The 24,909-nt window shown below is 43.4% G+C and overlaps 1 protein-coding gene across 1 annotated transcript in view; it reads right to left on the reverse strand.

The window, feature by feature from the left end:
• MYRF (myelin regulatory factor) overlaps positions 1–24,909 on the reverse strand; it is a 385,038-nt gene that overhangs the window by 209,979 nt on the left and 150,150 nt on the right. The window contains exons 3-4 of the mRNA XM_069223234.1: positions 22,784–23,095; positions 21,073–21,134 (exon numbers count right to left, since the gene is read on the reverse strand). Coding sequence (XP_069079335.1) covers positions 21,073–21,134; positions 22,784–23,095 — 374 coding nt within the window. The remainder of the gene's footprint in view (positions 1–21,072; positions 21,135–22,783; positions 23,096–24,909) is intronic.

The following is a 24,909-nucleotide window of genomic DNA, read 5'->3' on the forward strand; positions in this document are numbered from 1 at the left end:
GCAGAGAGCAGGCAAGGATGTGCTGACATCAGCGCAACCATTTTTTATGTAAGTAATGACAACTCCACTGAAATGAAATGTATTTCTGTAGTTAGCATCTTTATTACCTTGACTTCAGGTAACCAATGTGTCAATAGGACATAGCTATTCACAATAGGCAGACATGAACAATTAACAGTGTCACACTATTAGCATCATAGCATAACTGTATTGCTACATGTTTAGGTAGTCCCCTGTAGCCCTCAACATCACTTCTTACGTCCACGAACTCCACTTGAGTACTCAGTGCCCTCGCTGGCACCTCTTGTAGCAGGTTCACATGTCTGGCACTGCGACGCCTCGGATCAATCACAGGGACTGTCAGACTGCTGAGGCTAGAGGACTCCTCACAATCCTCAACACCCAGTTCAATTCGCTGGTTGTGGCACTGCGTGCTGTTTGCATTGCATCCACTACGTTGGGTATTTGCACCAATCCCTGTGCAATGTCCCGACTGCAATGTGCCATCTCCACCTGCGTGGCAACAGCACGCCGTGATATCAGGGCTGTTGAACTTGCGAGCCGATTGACGGATCTACAGAAGCTATCAAACCTTCCCAAATTTTAGTGATGTCGCCTGCACTGGCTGATGCGCTCCTGCCGTATCTCAGTGCAGAGTTCCCCAATGGCCTGTGTCAACTCCTTGGTGTATTCAGCTGCTGTTTGCTGTCCCTCAATCAGAGTCTCCAACTGCTTGTGTAGTAACCCCATATTGCAATTGTGAGACACACACGGTCTGTGCAGTGACTTCAATTGTTTGCATTGCAGGCGCTGCACCTTCAGCATGGAAGCTTCAAGGCCGCCAAAGATTGATAGGCCCACTCCTTCATCTATGCACTGTCTGCCTGCATCGTGGCACCTACTGAGGGAAGTTGACTGTCACTGTCGCTGGGACTGCTGTCTTCCTGTGGGACTAGCCTCTGGTGGTGGTGTGGGTTTGTGTTCTGGCATCTCATCTGAGTACAGGTTACACTCTGGCAGTAGTAACACCCTTGCCCTGCGTCTAGTCGGAACAATACTGTACTACTCACTGGTATTTCAGTCAGACTGTGGCTGTCTTTCTGCTTCCCCCACTTTTTCAGATCCTGCAGCAGCAGAGACCGGGTCATCTGCAAGGACAATGTGCAGCATGTCAGTTCTAGCATTTTTCACAGATTTACGTAGTGTTGCTTTAAATGTACAAATAAATTGTGTTACCATAAGTCGTTTGTGCTGTTTCTCTATGTGACTGACCACTATCTTGCTATTTATGTTGTGTATTCACTTTAGGGCTGTGTACTACCACTCCCATAAGGCACAGTTCTGTTGTATGTAAGATGTGACATGGACTACTTTTCACTGTGCATCAAGCTATTATCTATTTCCTAAGGGGCATTTGTACATGCACATGTGGGGATACACATAATTACTGGCCTTACCTTTGCTGGTGCTCGGTGGCCCTGTGGTGTCAATGTCAGTAACACCACTGACAGCTTCTGGAAGCAATGTGGACTCCACCAGGTCTTCCATAGGGGTGGACGGTGTCTGGGTGGATGGTCCGCCTCCGGTGTTACTTGCCTCCTTTAGCCTGCAGGCTACCCACTCTTTGGCACGGGACCGCAAGCCCTACCATCGCTTGCGTATCTCCTCCACAGAGTGCTGCGCAACACCCACTGCGCATATTTTTGTCTGGATTTCAGCCCAGAGTTTCCGCTTCTCACTCTCAGGTACTTGGAGTGAGTTTTTGCCAAATAGTCTATCATGGTTCCTAACAACCTCCTCAATGAGCACCTCCAATTCTGGCTCACTGAATTTGAGCTTCCTCTTCCTGTCTTCCTTCTCCTTCCCATTTCCAGCATTGGCCATGTTGCTGTTTAGTCCTGGCTTAATCACAATGCTGACTCCCTGGTGCTGGGCTGTGTCTCTCTTCCTGCGCCTGTGGGTGTGGCTCCTGGAAACAGCATGGGCTGTCTCACTTCCTGGTTGTGATGTCATCAGGCTGTTCAGGTTTGCCATTTTTGCTATTTGCGATTTTCAATTACCGAATCGCAATTTGTTTTGCGATTCGGAATTTGCATCTCGCAAATTGCATTTGCGAATTTTAAGAAATCGCTATTAGATACATCGCTTTTTGCATTTCTTAAATTGCGATTTCTTAAAAATCACAATTTGAGAATCGCTAACTGGAATCTTGATACATCTGGCCCTAAATGATTTGAAGAATATCCAAAATTCGGATACAAAACATCATGGATGAGTCTAAGGAGAAGGTCTTTTTCAATAGACTAATCAGAAGTCAAAGCAAAAACAAGAGTTTAAGTAACCAAAAGAGAATGTTGGAGTAGAGGGGGACTATATGGGCAATCTAATTCTAGAGTTGTAGTTACTGTTGGTCTGTACAGTTTTTTAAAGGGCTGCAAGAGTGGCATAATAAAGAGTTGAAGCATAATGCTAATCTCTATGTCTTTAATAAAGTCTAGATTCTCTCTTCATTTTAATTGGAGTCTCATCATTTCAGTATAAGTTATGGAGCACCATGTAAGTATTGTGGAGGTTAATTTCAGATAGAATTTGAAACAAATTCATATTCCATCCAGTGAGGATACAGAAAAAACTACAACTACATCCCTCCTCAAGGTACTCGTAATTAAAAAAAATCACTGTCCACCAAAATAAATTTTTTTTAAAATGAGGTATGTCTTTTATAGACAGGAAAATTGAACTGCTAAATGAACACTCAACAGTAAAAACTAGACATACTTGGTACTTCCAGTTGTTGAGATACAGACCTATATAGTTTATACTTGCCATACTACTAACATAATAAAATGCCAGTTACTGTCTTATTTTCTAGGACACTTTTAGTTACTCTGTATTGTCAACTGGGCAACCTCTCGGTGCTACTATGTTTACCATCAAGCACAGAACTGGTTCAGCTTGGTTTTAGCCAGCTGGATTCAGACAACATGTATCCCAAGTGTTGCATCCTATTTTCTTATAATTTCCTGCTTTTAACATTTCTCACTCTGTAAAGGTTTTGTTTTTACAATGTTACCGCCGGTCAGATAGGCGGGAACATTGTAATAAGATGGGGACACCACTGCCATGGCGGTGGCATCCTCCCCGTGAGTTTGGCGGTCCCGCGTTGTGTCCGCCAAATTCGTAATGAGGCCGAAAGTCCATTGCTAGTCACAAACAGCACTTCCACAGCTATTACAGGCAAAAATACTTGAAACAGTTGTAAATGCACTCCAGCTCCAAGCAGGAGTAAGTCCAGCACCATACATGGAAAACCACTAGTACTGCAACACTCTCCCATACAAAATACTGGAGGCAGGGACTTAAAATAAAGGACCCTAGAATATAATGTGAAATTTAAGTAAAATTTTTACGTTTTTTAAATGCTACTCTAGGAGTAATTTCCAGTGGCTGAGATTGATTCAAGCATTCCATCTACCACTTTTTGCATACTTCAGTGTGTCACCTAAGTCAGATGGGTATGCCCAGACCTGGGTCCTGTGTACACCTGTGCCACAGGAACTCAACTATATCTGGCAGATGAACTCTAGCAAGAGCGAAGCCGGTCCTGGGTTGCCTGTCTTGCGGTTCATGGAGGCCCTGGCCTGGGAGCTCGAGCTGGACTGTTCCCACTGAAGCAGGGTCAAGACTGGCAGGGTCCAAATTACGTGGACAGGTGTGTACAATAACGATGGATTGGAATGCAGTCCCAAATAATTACCAGTGGCGGAGACTTGTTCAAACGTTCCCTCCATCACTTTTTCTATACTTCAGGGTTTTTACAAATAACATTTGAGGCGCACTTTCAAAAGAAGGAAACAACGGCAAAAAACTTTGTGTATATCCACAGTGTGGCTGCTGAAAGCTCAGCTTTGATTTTACCTGTCTCTGTTGGGAGTACAGGAACTAACTAAAACTGGATTTTTCTGTTATATGTGGGAGGACACTAGGATAACAATAGTGCACTCCCCATACACTCCCAGCTCTCAGAGCCCAGAATTAGAATTCAGCCCCCTTGAAAATACCCAAAGTGGGTAGGGTTTACCCCAGTGGTTAGGCCGTCCCCAGGGGTAATTCCCATCCACTAGCCAGGCATAAAAGTGTTACCTCCAGGCACCCCCTTCAGAAAACTCCTGGACCTACGGAAGATCAGAAAAGGACTAAACTTGCTGTCTGAGACCTGAGAAGAGCATAGAAGACTGATTCTCCTCTCCTTCTTGTACCAAGGACAAAAAGTGGACTCTAAAGAGTCATAAGGCTGCTCTTCTGTTAACACTACTGAGACAAAACAAGCTATAAGAGGCCTTCTCCTGCAACTGCAGAGCTGACTAGTGGCAACTAGACTCAGACTGGACCCCAGTGATGGCCTTTGCCTGCTGCTATGTGAGTGTAAATGCGCCTCCCCTGGGGTCCTGGGGAAGGGGCTGTAGAAATGTAATCCTGTGGTGGATTGGGACTTAATGGATAAAGTCAGAAGGTAAAATCTTTAGTCAGGATGAAACTTTTATTGCACCCAACCTATGCTCCACCGCTGTTAGCTTCATATTGCACGTAGGGCCTTTTCTACTGTGACCGTGGACAATTTCTACTTATTGGTGTTATTTATGCGAAAAACTTAAAAAGTCATATCTCAGGCTCCCCTTCTTGGATTTTTGTCATTTTGTGTGTCATTTTGTTTATTACGTTTCATTCTGTTTCTAAATTTGTTTTGAGATTTTTATTGTTTTGTATTTTAACATTATAACTGTTTCAGTACTGCATAAATATTTTACACATTGCCACAAAGTTAAGCCTGTCTGCCTTGTGCCAAACCTACCAGGGAGTTGAGCTTAAGTTTATTTTGTGACTTCAGTGGTTCCACCTGATGAGGATTGTGATTATTACTTGAGGTGTGTATATACCCTCAAGTAATAACCTAATTTCTTACATTGGTATTCAGTGGTGTGATCTAGGACTAGTGTTTCGTAGACTACTCAGTGATTACAATTTAAAAAAACATTTTTTGATTTTTCTTAAATTTCATTTCTACCCTCTGGCATTTTGTGCCTGTTATTTGTGAGAGAACAGAAGTGGATTTGAACTTGGCAAACCTGAAGAAGCTGTGCAAGAACAGAAGGCTGAAGCTGGCAAAAGGGGCCAAAAACGTGGAGTACCAGCTAGCCCTCAGAGCCTGGCAGGAGGTCCATCTTAGGCAGGCCCGGATACATAAGAAAGAGGTTGATGCAGCAGAGGACGAGGATGAGATGGAGAAGGGGGAAGAGGATGGGACCTTGCAATTACCCCTGCATAGGCTCAAGTGCCAGAAACGGATGAGCCTACAGGAGCCCTTGTCCAGAGCAGAAAGCAGTGTGTTTTTATCACAGCCTGACCCTGACTGAGATAGAGGATAGACAAGCAGAGAGAGCAATGAAGATATACTTGCAACCATTGCCAAGGAAAATAAAAGCTGAGGAGAAAAAGGCATCAGCAAAGATGGCATTGGAGAAGAAAATATTGACATTGGCCTTGGAGGAAAAAAGGGCCCTGCTGGCCCATTAGTGGGGCAAGGGAGAACTAGATCTCAGAGCAAGGGATCACCGAGTCCAGCGAAAATGATGGCAATGACATTGAAGTGCCCAGAGGAGGTAAAAGCGTTCACATCCCCAAAGACCTTGAATCTAGCTTTGTGGGGGGGGGGGGTTGACATAGACAAGTTATTTGAGGCCTATAAGGTGGCCTTGTGTATGCAGAGATTACCAGAGGAGAACCGGGGGCTAGTCTGTGAAAGCATGTGCACTATGGGGAAGGATACCATATTGAACCTTGAAAAAGCTGACAGGATGAGGTATGCCTCCTTAAAGGAAGCCCCTGTTGTGAAGATCTGATTGCCCCAAGAAAGGGTTCACCTGAAAGAATAGCCAGAAGCAGCCCCACCAGTCATAGGATGCTTTTGTGGATTACTCCAGTAAGGCACTGGATGGCTGTGTGTAGGGCAGCAAAGTAAATTATTATGATTGGCTTGACAATTTGATAATGAGAGAGTACATGTTCAGTATTTATTTTGCAGAGTCATGCCAACACCTTTATGATTCTAGGCTCATTGTCCTCTGAGAGTTCGGAAAGTAGACTGACTTTTGGATCAGCAACAGAGTGTACTTGGGAGTGACCGTAAGAAGGGTGGTTCAGGTGTCCACCAACAGAGGGAGAGGGAGGCCAGAATGTATCAGAGAAGTTCACTAAAAGCCCTCAAAAGAGTTTGGAGGGAAAGGATTCCCAAATCCCTTCTGCGTAAAAGGGGGAGGTTCTGACTGGTGGAAACCCAAAGCACTCAATTCCCACCCAGGTGTTACCAGTCAGCTCAAGAAGGGGAAATCTAGCTATTCCAGTAGCCCACTGCTAGATGGGCACTCAACACCGGTGGCCCATGGGGTTTTGGGGGGAGATGGAGCACACCCTCACGTCCCTTAGCTGAGAAGATGACCAAGGAGGTAAGGTGCTAGCCCCAGAGGGTGGGAGTCCTCACTTTCACCAGATCACAGTGAATGGGGTCCCTGTCACTTCTCTGATGGAAATCTGTGTGAGCTACACCGTGGTGGAGGAAAATCTGGTTTCCCCACTGCAGTATCTTCCTGGACAGGTATATAGGGTAACCTAGCCCCGTGGGCAGGACACTTTCCACTTTCTAGCCCTGGTATCCATGGAATGGTGGTGGGGAAGTGGTGCACAGGAGTTCATTGTCAGTTCCCTGATGCCCATTGACTGTATTGTTGACAATGAACTTTCACTGGTGAGAGAACAGTGGGTGGGGCTGCTCCAGGTATCCCAACCTCTCATATTTCTGGGGTTACTGTCTGCAGGCAGAGAGTACAGAAGTCCAGATGGAGTGTTAGGGGTAGAAGGAGGAGGCCATCAGCAGTGGAGGACCAATGAGTCAGGGGTTACCTGCTCCGAGAGAAGAGCACCCCAAGACTGACCTTAATGAGGGCACTTCTGACCTGGAGGTGCTGCCTGGGCTGTCACAAGGACAAAGGACAGGAAACTTGGCCCAGGCAGGCACCTGCACGACAAAGGCAGAGTGTGTCACCCTTGAGGGGGGTTATGGTTCCCCCCGAAAGTCATGGACTAGCAGGTATCTGTTAATGTCAAGGTACTTACCCTGGACTGAGAAGCCTGTCTCAGGATACCACCCTGAGATTTGGAAATGAGAGTGGAAGGAATGTGTCTATCACCTGAGGGCGTAACCCCTCACATGAACGAAGATACCTAAGAAGCTGGAAATACCTCAGGAGCAAGTGGGAGCCTATTTGCCAGCTCCAAGGCTAGACACGAAACCTAGCCAAGGCCCCAAATGGGAGATTGGCTGACTGCTTCCACAGGGAAACACTAGATTACATTATACCATCTTGTAATGCTAATTTCACATTCGTAACAGCTAGCAACATTTTCAAGGGCTGTTTTTAATAATTAAAAAAATCCTATTTAATTTTGAAATCAAAAGTTGTCCAACAACTACACAAAAGGTCATTTAGAAAAGTTACCTTTTGTGTGCCAAAAACCTGCGTAGGACTTTAAGTATTCAACGGTCACCTGGCAGCTTGATGTCTCCCTTGTGGTGGGGCGGTTACTGCTTCCAGGACAGGAACAGTGGGCCTTGGGTGTGGAGAAGTGATGTCCTTCCATTAACAGGATGCCCTGGAAGCTGTGCCGAGACCCTTTGTGCATTACAAAGGGGCATTCCTGTCATAAGCAGTTATAGCTCACATCTGGGTCTGTCTCCCCTTTTGTCCTTCTAGTCAGCTAGGCATCAACCCCAGTAAGAGGGACAGCTGCCCTAACACTTGTTTACAGTGACTGCCAGGGTAAAACAGTGAGCATCCTCTTTGACATTAGAGTGTCAAATCCTGTTTGAATGTCACATTTTACTTGATAGGTCTGCTGGGGTTTTACATATAATATTTGAGGCACACATCAAAGGAGAGAAACAGAACACCAAAACACAAAGGGCCTCATTAAGAGTGTGGCGGTTAAAGGACTGTTACACTTGTGTTGACAGTCGGACCGCTGTACTCCGGGCGGTCCGACCGTCCAATTACAACCCTGGCGGGCAGACTCACCAGGAAACTGCCATCCCGCCAGGAACATGATTTCCGATGGCATGCAGGGGGTTAGAGTTGTACTCAGCACGACTTGGCTGATTACAATTCCCCTCACCTCCAGCCTTTCCATGGTAGTTTCACCAACATGAAAAGGCTGGCAGTGAGGGTGCGCAGGGAGCCACAGGGGGCCCCTGCACCCGCCTAGCACTGTCTGCTTTGCAGATAATGCCCATTCCGAGAGTCCTGGTCAGCCAGCTCTGTGTTGTGAGATAGCACTTGGCTCCTTTAAGGGAGCCAAGTGTTATCTCATAGCACTTTAATAGGGCGGGGTGCCATCGCCATGGCGGTGGCATCCTCCCCGTAAGTTTGGCAGTCCTGCAGTGGGACTGCCAAACTCATAATGAGTGTGTATCCACTGTCTGGTTGTTGAAAGCTCAAGTTTGATTTTATTAAATTTCTGTCACTGAGTCTGTTGAAGGTACAGGGGCTGCCTAAAACTGGATTTTAGTTTGTGCTATGAGAGGACACAAGGATTAGAATGGTACAAATTCCCATACATATCTCCAGCCATCAAAGTCCAAGTTTAGTGTGGCGAAGACTTTAGCCATCTTATAAATGCCCAAACTGTGGAGTGTTAGCCATGGGAACTCTTTCTCCATTTATTATGGCGTCCCCAGGGATCATTCCCACCAACTAATTTGTGCGAGGCATAAATGTGGCATCTCCAGGCAGTCACTCCAAAACACCCCTAGTTGGTAGATCAGAAGAGGACTGAACCTTTTTTTCTGAGACCTGAACCTGGGAAACCCCTAGAAGACTAGCAATGCACTCCCTCTTGTACCAAGGACATAAAAATGAACTAAAAGGGTCATAAGGCTGGCCTACTACAAGAGGCCTTTTCTTGCAACTTCCCAGCTGACTAGTGGTAACCGGACCTAGACTGGACCCTACTGTGGGCCTCTGCCTGCCATCCTGTGGGTCTCAAAGTGCCTCCCATGAGGTCCTGGGTGGGGCGTCAGGGGCCTTTATATTCCTGTGGTGGATTTGGACTTGAAGGACTAAAGTCAGAAGGCAAATACCTTTGACCATTAGGAACCTTGTTTACTGTACGTGATCCAATGTTTTTGTCTTGTTATATATTCAATTTTCGTTTTTTAGGTGTTTGTATTTTTGGTATAATAGAAGTGAGATGTTGAGTTGTTAGGGGAATAAGGTGGGAAGTAATTTAAAATTTTTCCTCTTTAAAGTTTATGTTTATGCTATTTTATTATTTTTATAATAAATTATTTTTATGAAATGATTTGTATATATTTTTTTCATTATGTATAATTTACATTTTTATTTGTAATATTTTAAAATAATGGTTTAAAAACATTTTGTTTTACTATTGTGATATTTTTAGAAATGTCAAATAATCTTATTTTTGGTTCATCATTTAATGAGCATTTGTTTGTTCCTTGATGAGTTAAACTATTTTTAGATTAATTTAAATAAGTTAATTCATCTAATAAATATATTAGTTTTGCATAAAGGTTTTTGAAGTTATATATGTTTATATTGTTTTAAATCTATTATTTATTTTATATTTTTAAATATATATATTTTTTTAATATATTCAATTTTTATAGTTATTAATTTTACATTTGGATTGTATTGTTCTTTATTTAATATGAGGATTATAATCTCAATTTATATTTTTAATTTTGAGTGTTTTTATGGATAGTTAAATGTTTTCAATAATATATTCTTTTTGGTGTAATGTCATTTGTGATGTTAATTTTAAAATTTCAAATTACAGCATTTTCTCTAATGCCTTTACGTTTGGATTTGGAATAGTAAATGAGAATGTTCATTTTTAACCCTCCAAATTCCAACAATTTCCCCAACGTGGTCATGTTTGGAGTGGAAATAATAAAACTCCACGTCTCAAAATTCAACACTTTCCTCAATGTGGGTAGGTTTGGAGTTGGAATATTAAATCTGAAACCCTCAAAGTCCAACACTTTCCCCAAATTCCCCAATCTGAAGTCTCTTGCCCTCCAAGGTCTAACATTTTTCACAATATGTTAAAAAGTGGTAATGGTAAATACGAATTCCTGAAAGTTAAAATGTTTCCCCAATGTGGTTACATTTCCAGTGTTATATACATTTTTAAATGTCTATTTCAATACAATTGTTGCATGATGATTTTTCCAAACATGCCATTCCTTATATTTTGTAAACATTGCTATATTTAAAATGTATTGAAAATAATTGGTTATATATGTTAATCAGTATTTTTAATATGTTTTTACATAGTATCCTATAAACAAATAAAATATTTTTAACTGATTTTTATGTGATGTAAGTTCTTTTTTTAGTTTCACTTTTCTGCAATCTTTGTTTCGAGTTTCTTAGATTTTATGAGGGTTGTTTCTGGAGTTGGTGTTCGTGGTTTCCTTTTGCTGGTCTCTGGCGGTAATAAAATTGATAAATTATTTTTAAAAGATTTACAGGCTCATTACGAGTTTGGTGGTTCCTCCGCAGGACATCCAAACTCACAGGATGTCCCCACCGTGCGTATTACAATGCTCCCGCTGGGCTGACTAGCAGGAACATTGTAATGCGCAATGCCGCCCGGCAGTCACAGTGGGAACCGTGCTACGGCACTGAGTTCAGCACCACTATGGCTGATTACAAACCCGACCGCCGTCACCCCATCAGGATCTGTCAGGGATAGCGGTCTTTAGGTGGGTCTGCCCGCCTAAGTCGTAATTGGGCAGTCGGACGGCCCGGAGTGCGGCGGTCCAACCGTCAATGCAAGTGTGGCGATCTTTGGACCGCCACACTCGTAATGAGGCCCTTAGTGGTGAGGGATGTGTTTAGACTCAGGCTAGCATTTGTAATTTGATGTTATTTTAGTATATTTGTATTTAGTGTCGTATGTGTTCGTTTACAAAGGTGTAGTAGGCCTTTTTGTGAAAAGTAATGCTTAACTGTATTCTATATGTGTCTGGTATGTGTTTAAAATTGAATGTAATGCTTTTTACTGTGTTTTGGTTTGAGATAGGGTTGGTTGCAAGTGTTATTTGGAGTGGTTTATTTGGTTTTTCCCTTGCAGGTTTTTATTTCAGGTGCTGGAGTTTATTTTTTTACCTGGATGATTTGTCCTTTTTTTAACCAAAAAACGACTTTCTTTTTAATTTTTCAACTTTTCTGGAGTGTTTATTTACTTTGCTCTAATTTTTCAAGATCTGCGTGTTTTCATTGGATTATTGGACTCATATTGGATGTTATATTTTTCTGGTTTATTTTTGCATTTTCTTAGGGGTTCTTTTTTAATGGTGTTTTACGGGTTGTAATTTTTGGAATGTCATTTCATTGACCAGGTCTTCAGCTCTGAAGTCATATCTTATTATTATTATTATAGACTTATTTCATTTATTTTATTGGGTGGGTAATCTTAATTTTTGGATGTTTATTTATTGTGTATGTAGATTAATATTTATGGTACTAGCATATTTTTAAAATGTTGCAGAAAAGTGTTTGTTTAATTAAAATAATGTTGGTGGCTTAGCATTAAATATTTATACGTTTTCCAATATTTGTAGTAGTAAATTTTAATTATCAATCTGAGTTTTTGCCTTTTTACTTATTTTTTATTCAGACAGTTTTTTTAATTTGCTTTAATAGAATTTATAAATAAATATTCATAAACTATCAGTGTTTGTGTTTTACAGTGTTGTAGATATGGCATAACTAAGGACCTGATTAGGAGTTGGGTGGCTGAACCGCCATAACTCCAATACGGCGGTGGTGAGGGGGCCGCCAAGCTGGTGGTCTCACTACTGCCGTATTATGATGTTTTCACCAGGCTGACTGGCGTAAACGTTGTATTATGCCGTTTCCAATGGTCCGCCCGGTGCAAACAATGTGCCGGCATTGGCCTCGGCTCCAATGCAGTTGCACACAGCACCTTCGGAATGCGCACCGTCTGCAGCAGCAGACAGTGCGCATTCTGAGGGTGCTGGCAGGGGGGGCCCCTGCACTGTCCACGACATGATTGTGGGCAGTGCAGGGGCCCCCTGTGGTCCCCAGTGCTGCCTTTCCACCAGCCTTTTCATGGCAGGGACCCCACCAAGAAAAGGCTGTCAAAAAGCAAAGTCGTGATCAGCATGGCGGTGCCAAACTCGGCAACGCTGTGGCTGACCACGACTGAGATCACCGCTGACCTGTTGGGATGCGGCGGTTGGACCACCAGATGTGCGGTGGTCCGACTGTCACCGTGGGTTTGACGGTACGTGGACTGCAAAAATTTTAATTAGGACCTAAATTGTTAGTAAAGATTCTTACTCAGAATGATAGAAGCACTTGCATTTGTTTAGTTTGGAGACTGTTGGTTTGAGCTGTATTAAGGTTTGTTCCGTTCTCAGCTCCTGGTAACGTTGTTCTTTTTTAAAGTATTTTAAGTAATTGATAGAGTGTAGGGTGGCTTCTTCCAAGTGTTCTTTGGAAGGAATTTTGCCACCTTTCCACTGAATTATTTCTCTTCGCTTCTTAAGAAATGGTGCTGTCATAGATGTTCCAACACTGAGGGCCTTATTATGAGTTCGGCGGACGGTTCAAGTGTTTTATCTGTGTTACAATTTCATTGTAAGTAGTGTTTTGTTTGTTAGGTAAAAGCGCATTCACTAATAGGTTATTCATATTTTGATACTGACCATGTAATGTGTATATTTGACTGAATGGTTGAGGGCACGACTTAAAAGTGCCATTCATCATCAATGTGTCGCATTTAGTAAAGGCTTGTGAATTGCTACTTGTAGCTTAAATGATTACTTTTTAATTGTTATTTTGGTTGTGAAATAGTAAAAGGTGGCTTTTTATGTGAGATTAGTAAAAGCTGGGTTTAGTCTATATCAGCATATGTTTTAGGTACCATTTGTTTGTCTGATTGCTCTATGTGTTCTAGAAATTAATTTTCTTGAGGGTTGGCATGCCAGAATGCTGGCTTGTTGTTTGTTCAGGAACGTTTAGTATAATATTTTTAAGTATTGTTCCTGTTGGCTCTTGTGAGCTCATACTGACCTCTTTTAGGTCCCATAAAATATTTCTGACTACTAATTCAGTAATAGTGTGGGGTGGTTATGTTCTCTGATCCTGTCAACTATCTTATTTTAGTGGCAGCCCTGCCACAGCATGCAATTAAATAATAGTTGGTGCACTTACAGTGTGTTTACCCACTGGTGGTCCTCTCCTTACTATAAGTATATCACCTATAATTTAATAATAGCTTTCCTTTTGGGGATTTGACAATTTTTTCTTCTTGCATTATTTCATTTGGGGGTTTAGAGTATAGGAACGATACATTCATTTTATTTATTTTTTAAAACGACAGGTGAAGGTATAACTATTTTAGCATTTTTACATTGCAGGTGCACATTTTCAACTTCTGGATATTGTCTTTAATTCAGTTTAGTTGCAGAACTTTACAGGTCTGTTTTGTGTTGTTTTTGCCACAGTCTTTTTTGTTGCGGTCTGTAGAGAGAACAAATGTGTTAGCTGTGTCAGTTTATGTTTAGTCTAAAATTTAGTTAAGGTTGATTGTTTTATTTGTTTTATTTCGTTTTTTAACTTGTTAAAATGTTATCTTTACTTCAATATTACTGTTGCTGTAAATGCTATAATTTTGATGTAATTTCTTTTAAATATTGAGTAATTTGGTGCCTGAGTCTTTATTTTATTTTACTTTTTTTGCATTTTTTTCCTTCTTGTGGATGATGCACCTGTAATTGGATAAATAAACCAGTAGCATAGTTTTAATTATTTGTTATCTTACAATACTTTTAGTTATATTTCATTTATTGTTAGAATTACTGAGTTTGTAGTATTAAGTGGTTTGTTGAAGTTTTGCAGTCTTCTTCTGCACCTCTGCAATCTGGTGACGGAAGCTGTTCTGTTGCAATTCTTATTTAGAAAGCAATTTGTTTTGCGTTTCGTGGTGCTTTTATTCTGCTTGTTCATCGGAAAAGCATTTTTTATTTATTTCATTTCGATATCGTTGTACTTCAGATATATTTTTCAGTGATATTTTTGTAATTGATATTTATGTGTTTAGGATCACAATAATTAGGTTTTCAATATTTTTGGGAGATCTTTGTGTTTGTTGATATTGTTTTTCTCAATATAGTGTCATATACTCATGGAAACTGAATGATTTTCTAAAAGGTAAATCACAAAGACAGGAAAACATGATGGTTTAGCACTTAGATACTGATGTTAGTTGAGTTCCAGAAAAGGTAACCAGCTGTTCAGGATGAAAAGAGGTACTAAACCTACATTCATCCAGGAGCGATCTAAGACTCTCCAAAACCCAGAAGAGGTCTTAGGCTGTAGAACACCCAAAGCCAGATCAATAGATGACGAGTGCAGAGGGGAAGTCTCAGGTAGGCCACGTGTGGGAGAGGTCACAGCCTCCAGATCACCTAAGGAAGATGCCTAAGGAAGTGCCCACGAGAAGCCTCAGACAGTCAAGGAGGGATCAACAGGACTAATGAGCCTGCGCATGCTTGGGAAGTTGTTGCTGAGGATCAGGAAGGCTGGGCTGTGGAGGTGAATAGCTGCCTGGGGAAAAGGTTAGCCCTTCCTCAGGAAGAAGATGTCCTGTTCCTGTTTAAAGATGAGCAAGGCTTAGATTTTTTTCAGGGATGAGGTCCACTAGCAATCATGGTGGTGGAGGTCCTGTCTGAGGATGATGTAGACAAGGCTCAATTCTTTGTTGTGGAAGACTGGATTCTAACCAAAGATGTGCAGGCATGTCCCTGCTCGAAGAAGGAGGCTGGGCTGAGAAAAATTAAGAATGGGCTTAGACTTAGGATGAGAAAGTCTGGGCTCAGGATTTTGAAGAGAGAATTCTATCTGAAGATGAGAAAGGCTGGGCTGAGGATGGCTTCGGCTGAGGATGTGAATGTCTGAGCTTAGCCTTTAAGAGGAGGAGGAAAGTGGGACTGGGGATGATGTAGGATGGCTGTAGGTGAAGATAATTAAAATCAGTCAGAGGATGATGAAGATGGACTCTACTTGAAGATGAGCACTGCTGGGCACTCTGATCTAAACGTGGCAAAGGGTGACAACAGTTTATGACATTTTAGTTACATTATCATCCTTTACTCAGAGAAAAAGGGGGAATGAAACAGAGGGGAACCCAAGGGGTGAGAAGGTAAGATGACGGGGTGGGGTATAGTGTGTCCATGGGGGTGGGATGCCCAAGAGAAAGACAGCAAGGGTGAGGAGAAACAGAGGACCAGAGAAGAGGGCCTGAGAAGGAGACAGCCTATGGGAAGAGAGGGTCACCAGGGAGCAAGAAGCTCCCCAAGGAGGAGATGGGCTTCCAATGGAGGCTATTTGAAGAAGAAACATGAAGAAATGGAAGAAAGACTAGATACAAGGCATATCTGAAGGTGAGAGTGAGGCTGAGAAATTGGAGAAACAGTATGAGAGGGGGAGCCTGAGAAGAAGGAAGGAGAGGTAGAGGAGGACCTTAAAGAACCAAAGAATTTTATCAAAAGAGTGGGCCACGAGGAGACTGGGAGAGGGAGTCTGAGTATACAGCGAAACTATCCAGTGGAAAAGCAGAGGACTGACAGAAGAGGGAATCTTGGCGAGAGAACGAAACTGAGTGGTCATGTGAGAGAAAGAGTCAGAGGGCAGAGAGGGAGCTTGGGGTAAGAGGCAGACTGAGGGAACATGAGCCTAAGAAAGATAGGTGAAAAGAAGGGAGATTGTGAAAACTAGCGTAAGAGGAGAGTGGTGAATTTCATAATAGAGAAGTAGTCTGAACTAACAGCAGGTCAGAGGGTTGAGAATGAGCAGAGGGGAGGTCTAAAAGGGGAGGTACAGAGTCAGCCTGACAGAAAAGAGTGAGCGTGGGGAATTCTGGATGAGTAGTACCTGAAGTCTGAGAGCGGTCTGTGCAGAGAAGAAGAATAAAGGGCAAAGAGAAGTAAAAGCAAACAAGACCCTGAGGAAGAGGAAGTTTCAACAAGGAGGGAATTAGAAAAGAGAGAATGATTCAGAATCCTTAATACAACGAGGGAGAAAGGGAGAATAGTGTGTAGGAAGTGGAGTACATGCTGTGTATTAATACAATGAGCATCAGATGGTACTGTGATCGCCTGCTCAATTACACAGCAAACCTAATGATGCAATGACCACCTTGGCAATTATGTAATAAACTCCTGCGACTTCAGTGATTCCACCGTTCAAAGGTGCAGTGAGTACTTGCTGACTGTCTCTCCAAAGACACAGTAAGCACCTAATGATTCAATTACATCACTCCAACAATTACGTGTGGGTTCATGGGGAACTTAACTTTTAACAGCAGGAGCTAAGGCTACCTTGTTATGTCCTGTACCTCCCAAACATTTGTTCCTGTTCCAGTAGTTTTCAACTTTGCAAGATACCCAAACTGCTCAGGATTCTCTCATCTTGTACTCCCTTCCAATGCCACGGAAGGCACTTATTCACCTCCTCTGGGACCCAGGCTCCAGAGGATAAGACACTCATCTCCCTCTAGATCAAGGCTTCCGTGTGTCCCGATCCTTAGTTTTCGCCTGTCCAAGGCACCAAAATTTCTCAACCCACATCTTCTGCCTTGCCCCAGCTCCTTAGTTTTCTACTCCTCAGATAATGCTGGCCCAATCTTCTGAGGCGATTACCCAGCTTCCCCTGCCAGTCTGTTAGTTTCCTGTTCTCACATCCTGCTAAATTCCCCTTCTAAGCTTTACGCCCTTATATATTTTCAGGCACAGGCTACTGTGTTTCCTCCCCCTCACCTCCAACCTTGTGTTGACCAGGCTCTTCCACGTCCTACACCTTATCCTGTGCTTTTCAATACCTAGAATTTTGAGCTTCCAACATGTCACCTACAATGATGTGTAGCTGAGAATGCCCAGACTTCTATCCCATCCCTACAGCTAAACACAGGTGCCTGAGCAGCATTCCCATCCTATTCAATAAATTGATTAGTAATTCAGTCAGTAAGATTATTTCGGGTACAACTCACAACACATTTACAATATTAAAACCAGATGTAATAAACATAAAACATATAACAAATAAGTACAAAATAAAAGAAACAGCCATCATCAAGGGTCACAGGAGCAGCACCTAGTGAACCAGGTTGCAAGCACATAACTGGGTAATGCACACACAGTGCTTGATGTGACTATTTTCACTAGTTCCACTGCAGGTTTCACGTTTTGAACATGCAAGTCTATTAATGGCATACAAAACCACTTTACCCTTGCAGCAATAGCCATAGGACTTTGGAACAAAAAGAATATCTCGTCTTCAACCCAGTTTAAACAGTTATAACAAAATTTTGTTTGCCATTTTTAGGTTCCCAAAATAATAGTAAAATAGTTCAACAGTAGAATATCAACCCTAAGTTTAAAGTACAGATTATTGGCTAACACTGGAACTGCATCATCCAGGAATGGCTGAGATATAGATATAGAGTTATGGGTTAAGAAGGCCTTGGTCAGGTCTTTGTATGTAGTTTTCAAAAATTGTTTTTTTGTGGCCAAAGCCTGTCTGCAGTCTTCACCTCTGCTAATGTATCATGGGTAAAGAAATTAGGGGAACTCCAATGATATGGGTCACTAATTAGGCCAAGTGTATCTGGCAGGGGCGGCTCCTCCATTTGAGTGAGGGGGCGTCACCCCACTAAAATGCCCCCAGAGATGAAAAATAAAATGGTATTCAAGTTAGTTCATTACCATTTTATTTTTCCTCAACCCGTCCTGAACTGAGTGTCAGGACGGGGCAGAGCCTACTGAGTGGCAGCAGTAGTGGACTGCCTGTGCACTAGTTTATAGTGTGCATGTCACTTTGGCCAGCCATCTTGCGACAGTCAGCCTGACATGCACACTATAAAACTCTCAACCCAGCGGTCATGGACAGCTGGGTTGAAAGCCTGTAGAAACCTACAGTGCGTTCGGGAGAGCCGAGAAAGGCTGTGCCCTCCAATTCTGCTGCTTCTCTTATGCTGGTTAACAGCATGGCAGCAGTGCCAGGATTGGTTAAGTAGGTTAGCTGGGGCTCTGGGTGTGATGTCAGGAAACGAAGAGGACAGGAGAGAGGAGGACGTGTATGTACGAGCAGGTAAGTAACTTTTTAATGTATTTTTCTTTTTTTTAACTATTTTATGCACCCACCCATCCACTACCATAGTTGCCAGCCATCACTGGTGTCTGGTACATTCCTAAATCAGTCAAGCCATCCACTGGCAGTAAAGCCCAGAACATCACAAAGTGTGTTCCTAAGATGGCTAGGCTTGGGTGTGATCCATGTACTAGTTCAGTGGTTTTTAAACTTTTGCATGCTGTGGACTCCCACTGAATCATTACTGGAATCCGGGGACCCTCAGTGAGGCATTATTGGAATTGAGGGACCTCAGCCTAAACAACTTCTTTGATTTGAACCTCAAAACAATACATAAAAATACAGAAACAAGTAAAATTACAAATGCACAAATATTGAAATATTGTATTTAATTCACCATCAAGTAAAGAAAAATAAAAAAATGCATTTGTAATGGAAAGGTTGGGCTTTTCTAAATTAGTTTTTTTAGTTCTTAAAGATGAAGGGATATGCAAAACTCTAACATATCACTTTGTGAGGGTTTTTGTTGTGTTGCAACTTTAATTGAGGCCACCCATCTACTATATTCTGTTTGCTGTATTTGCGTTGTTTCAACGAATCAAGATTAGAATACCAATCTACTTTTTACCCTCCAATTTCAAATTCCTGCAATTTACAGACCGTTTGAAAATTTCAAATTTTCAATTGTGTTTTATTTAAATATTTGTCTTAATCTTAACATCAGTTCGTTTTTTAAACAGTGGCACACCTCCTCAGTAGTCACAGACCCCCAGTGGTTAAGAACCACTGCTCTAATCCAGTACAATAATGCCTTAAGCTTAGGGAGTGAAGCAATATCTTAAATCCTGAGGTCCAATTGTAGAGGGATTGCAGCAACTCCTTGGGGAAGTTTCAATAATCTTGTAGCGAAACCTCTTTCACAGATAATACACATCTCTTCAGCACTCTGCTCCTCACTTTCCACTGGGCTCAGGATCCTGAGCTTTCAAATACTACCCCTTTAACTGACCTACAACCAGGCAACATCAAAAGATTCTGAGTATCTTACAGCTCACATCCCAACATGTGATGCCCAGGCACCTGAGCTTCCCCCTTCTCCTAGTGGCTGAGACTCAGACCCCCAGATTTCACTATGTCTCGCGGGCCCAGGGCCCTGCTGATAAGATTCTTAGCCCTCACATCCTCTGATGCCCAGGCTCCCAAACCTCCTACTCTCCCTCTGTGAAATGTTCATTCTCTTGAGCATCCTATCCCTCACACCCATTGATGAGCATTCTTTCAGGCCTCGCATTCAGCAATGACAGGTTTTTGGCTTCCTGTGCCTCACACCCCATGATGATCAGCATCCCAAGCCTCTGAACCTCACAGCGAGGGATGCCTGGGCTCCTGAGGGTCCTACCCCTCACACCTGATGATGCCAGGCCTCCCGAGCCTCCTGCCACTCACACACCAAGAAGACCAGGCTCCCAAGCCACCTACCCCTCGCACCAAGCAAAGCCTAGGATCTAGAGCTTCCAAATGATCACTTCCCACCCATAAATGGCCAAGACCCAGAGCTCCATGCACTCACTTCCTGCATATGCAGGACGTGAACCTGACCTCCGGCTGGGCTATGCCCTTTATTTGGAAATTAAGGATGGAAAGTCTGTTCCTTTCCATCCTTCATTTCCAAAAGGATGGCCACAGAATCCTGAGATCCGCTAAATTCGTTTACTTCTGGTCCCCTGCTCCCATCCTGCCTTCCAGGCTGCCCCAGTTTCCTATGGTCCCATCCCATCATGCCCTTAAGCAGGTGACAGCAGATTCAAGAACGTGTTTGATTGACTCAGTAGCTTTAGACCCTAACTAGAAGTAAGTAGAATTATCTGTCTCACTGGGTCAGAGTGATATGCAATGCAGCGGTATTTAGTGGCTGCAACAAATACCTTATATTAACAACTAAACTGAAAATGATGAATTATATGCTTACCTTACCTATTTCCACATGCATGGAATTGTACCCATTTGTTCTCCTGCTAAATTAAGGCACAATATACGTGAACAAATTTCCCAGAGGAACATTACCGGGGTGCGGTGATTGCCGTATTACTTATAACTTCGATGTCTTCACAAACTCCTGTTTGCTCAGGGATCGTCTTCACAGTATTTACAAGCAGTGCAATACAATGTATAACAATGATTTTGGAAGCAACACTGTTGTTTGGGTAAAAAAGCAAAAAAAACATTTCTGGGGGGGATAAAAAGACATTGCAGGTTCCCTGAGGAAGATTTCTAAAAAAAAAGAATGTACTGAACCAACATTTCTAAAAGTATTCGTTTTTATGAAGATGCATTTAAACAGTCTTAAAGACGGTGCTATTCGAGAGTCATTCGGGGTCATAAAACCCAACACTTCTCACCTCCCTTCTCTCACTGGGCGACTTACCACCTCTGGGCCTGCGTCAATCGCTCGCCACACCTCACCGATGCCCTCGGTCGGCCGGCCTGCACCACTGTAGGCCCCTCAGGGGGGCCGCCATCCCAGCTCAACGCACCAGATGTCCTCTCATCGGGAGAGTCGACGGCACCTCCGGGCTGAACTGAACCTCGCTTGCGCCTCGCCCCCGGGGCCTCACTTGGGTTTGCCTCCGCCTCTCCCTCGCAGGCCCGTAGCGCGAACAATAGTTGAGAGCTAGACCGTGTTTACCAACTGATAAAATGCACACGTATTTCTTACCTGTTGCTTTTTTCCTCCCGCCGCCCCCATCCGATAACACTCCGCAGAGCCACTCAATTCTGCCAGGAAAATATGGAGGGCGGGGAAATATGTTTCACTTACCATTCATCTGAGGAGGGGAGTACGCTTCGGATCCGGAGTCCGGGGGAGAGTCTGGTAAAGTGCTGAGAGGAAAGAACGTAGGAAAACGGAATATCATTATAGAAACCAATGTTATGAGGGCAGATAGGGCCGACGGCCACGTCTAGCCTGCACACTTCCATCTTGCTTTTAGACAAACTCTACATAGACCAGAGGCCGTCAGAAGGGTAAGGGGGTTTAAGGAGGCCAGAATTCAGCGGGAGCCTCTCGACTTTTGAAGCCAAACATGGCTTTAGTTTAGTATTCCCCTGCCTGAAATTGCACCAGTTTCAATACAAATCAAGTGAGCAAATTAATTCCTGGAATTATTTTTCCAATCACCCCACGTTTCTATTCTAAAATGTTGGCAAGTCTGATAATTACACACAGTCCGCGTTTTACGAGGACCCAGCCGTGTGCTACATCCAACGTTTATATAAAACAACACTGTCATATTGATGAGTCAGATAACCTGCCTGATACCACCAAACGTGCCAGATTCTCGATTTGCGTTTTATTTATTTCCCCTGAAGAACATTTTGTTTTAAACTTTCAAGCTGCTCCTTGTTCTATTGCGCCCAGTCTTAGTTTGCTGTCCTAATCCCTAAAAATCTTCTGGCATGGTTAACGTGGACTCTCACCAGCTTAATGCCTTAGGCTATGGCTCCCAAATTTCAAACAATTTGCCTCAAATCTGCTGAGCTTGGCTTGGACGCTGCTCTATAAACTTGCAAATGGGAAAACTGTACAAGGTACCAAGCACCCCCACCAGCCCGGGGCACTGCCAAAAGACATCTACCCACCTACGCTGCCCTACTCTGGCACTGCCTCACTCCAAAGCTTCTCCAAGCATCACTGTCACACTCTGGCTCTGCCTGAACCCTGAACCGTGTCGCACAGCAATGCACCCATTCTATCACTCGAGTGTGAAGCACACTCACTACACTCACCAGCACAGCACTGGCCTACTCCTGCTTTATCCCACCCAACACTTCTTCACTCCAAAACTACTCCACTTGGGGCTGGCCCACTCTGATCTTGTTCTATTTACCACTCATTCTACACTTATCCCCTTCTGTAAATAGTAGCCAAGGCCACTGGAACTGCGCGGCTGCGGCGTAACTCTCATAATCATAGATTTGCCGCATTTTCCACATAATTAACCACCTGCTACATAATCAGCTGGTTTTAACAAAAAAAAATTTTTGTTTCTAGCTTAAGCGGTTCAAAGCTTACTAAAAATGCAAAAACACGTTGTTCCGCACAGCGGAAGGCCCTTTGCAAAGATTGAATGGTCACCTTTCCATTGCCTATTGCAATAGGTGTCTTTTAAGTTGTACTAATGAAGTGTAACCTATGCCCAGCCAGTGTTAATAAGTGTAGAAGTAATAACGTAATACTATCACAAAATTTGTTGCATTGCGCCGCATATTTTGCCTTTCCTTGCAGCATAATTTGAACCTCACCTGCCGCATAATTTGGCCCTCCTCTGCTGTATAATTCCAGTGGCCCTGATAGTAGCCCACTCTGCAGATGTCCCATCCTCCAGTGCCCCGTTCTGACACTGCCCCCAACAGCACTGTCCCTCTTTGAGACTAACCCATTTAGTAGTGCTCCAAAGAGAACTTGTGCCAGGTACCACTGTTCCACTCTAGAAAAGTCCCAATCCGCAGCCCTTCCCACATTTACATACCCTGGTGCGTAAGACGCCTGTGGCTCCGACTTGATAGGAGAAACAATGCCGCTCATGCAGTGTCCACCGAGGTATGGTTTCGGCAGTGCCATGCCATTGTTATTGTTGCAGTTGTGATGGGTGTTGTACCCGGGCCCGCAGGGGTTCACAAAACCAGTCCCTTGCCGTAGAGGGGTTGGACCCTGGGAACCAGCAAGAAGTAACCCGCTTGCATGTCCAATGTTCACACTGACACCAGGTAGAGGTGGATTGGAGGAGCTGCAGGGCTGGTTACTGGCATACCCGGCAGAAGCAGAGATCTCTGGGAAGCATCTACCAAGGGACAAAAGAAGCCACTGAGCATACCAGTCAGATTGGCCATGTTTCCTAACTCATCATTTCTATACAAATATAACCAGCGGCTCACTCACAACATGGATTACCACGAGCCATCACATTACTCTTAACCCCCGGTTTCCACACAGTGGCGAACCTGAGGGTCTTCAGCCTTTCTACAACTCAAACCAACAGTCTCCCTTTAGAGCTCCAGCCACTAACCCCTCTACAGATCCAGCCACCAGCTCTTCTACAATTCTGCTAACCACCTGCAAACCTGACAGTCACTGACCTCCCTCCAATACCAGCACTAGCCACTCTAGAACTCAACCACCAATCATCCTACAACTCCTTCCACCAGCATCTGTACCATTCAACCATTTACCTAACAACCAAAATACCGAGTAGTCTCTACGTCCCTCATAACGACTAGCTTTTCTGTAACACCAACTACAACCCCTCGCTACAATCTAGATTACCATCAGCCATCATGTTGCTCTTATCACATATTGAATCAACTCTAAACGGAAACATTTTTAAAACATGGCTGACCGCCTGCTCCCTCTTCACTCTTAACCTACGTCTAATCACCATGTCCTCTATAGCTTTATCTATCAGCCCTTATACAACTCCACTAATCAGCAACCAATTTACAACCCTGATTACAACCAACAATAGCCTGACTTCTGTCCACCAGCCCTATAACTCTCCACAAACTACAACCACCAAGCAAATAACCAGCCTTCTTACAGCAATAGTTAAAACCAGCCACCAATGTAATAATAACTTCTTAGTTTGACTAGCCCCCATATCTGAAACACTGTCAGACCTTTACATTTCTGCTAATCCAATCTTGTTACAAACCAACCAAACCATTTACAGCCCTCTAAAACATTACTGTTCACCAGCATCTGAAGAACCTCTCTAGCCGCCATCCTCTGAACAGCCCTGTTTACCACAACCTTATCGAAAAATCCTTACCACTATCCACACCCTTAATAATAACAACTATTTTTATACCAGTGCACTCACCTTCTCTCCAACACCACCATGCAAACCAACTACTCGTTCTTAGCTCCGGGCTCTGCATAATGTCACCCACTAACCACTGTAAACCTGCAACAACCAGCTCCTCTACAATCACAATCTGTGCCATTCTGCAATTGCGGATAAAAAACTCTGTAATACTTAAACTGCCAGTGCATTTCTAGGTCCCACCATTACCCCTTTAAAAGTGTATAGATCGGTCCTTCTACAACTCAACCAGCCGATACAATTGGAGTTCAACCCAAGCCACTCTACAACACCAACCACCAGCCCCTCTGCAACACCTACCACCACCCTACAACTCAGCTAGAGAGCCATTTTCATCCCCCGCCACAAAAACCCTCACAAATCAAGCCACAAGCCTCTCTAAACATAGACACCAGCCTCTCTACAACTCCAACCAACCACCTTCTACAGCTGAACCAGTAGCTCCTCAACAGCTTCCACCATCAGCTTCTCCATAACACTAACCACCAACCCTACTGTAGCTACAACCACAGACTCTCAAGGACATTGACAGCACACACTACAACACCCTCTACAACAATCGCTTACCCTTTTGCATTCATAACGACCTAGCTTCTCTACAATCATAAGCACCAGCCCATCCACAACCCAAGACATCACCCTCTATGGTTCCAAGTCTGGCTCTCTATAACTTTGCAAACTGGGGGAGTGGGAGAAGAGGGTTTGGGAGAAAAAACTATGAGGGACTGATGTCTCATTCTGTCAATGATTGAGGAATCATGAGCCGAGACTCGTAC

This window comes from Pleurodeles waltl, chromosome 3_1, assembly GCF_031143425.1.
Source record: "Pleurodeles waltl isolate 20211129_DDA chromosome 3_1, aPleWal1.hap1.20221129, whole genome shotgun sequence".
Classification (NCBI taxonomy): domain Eukaryota; kingdom Metazoa; phylum Chordata; class Amphibia; order Caudata; family Salamandridae; genus Pleurodeles; species Pleurodeles waltl.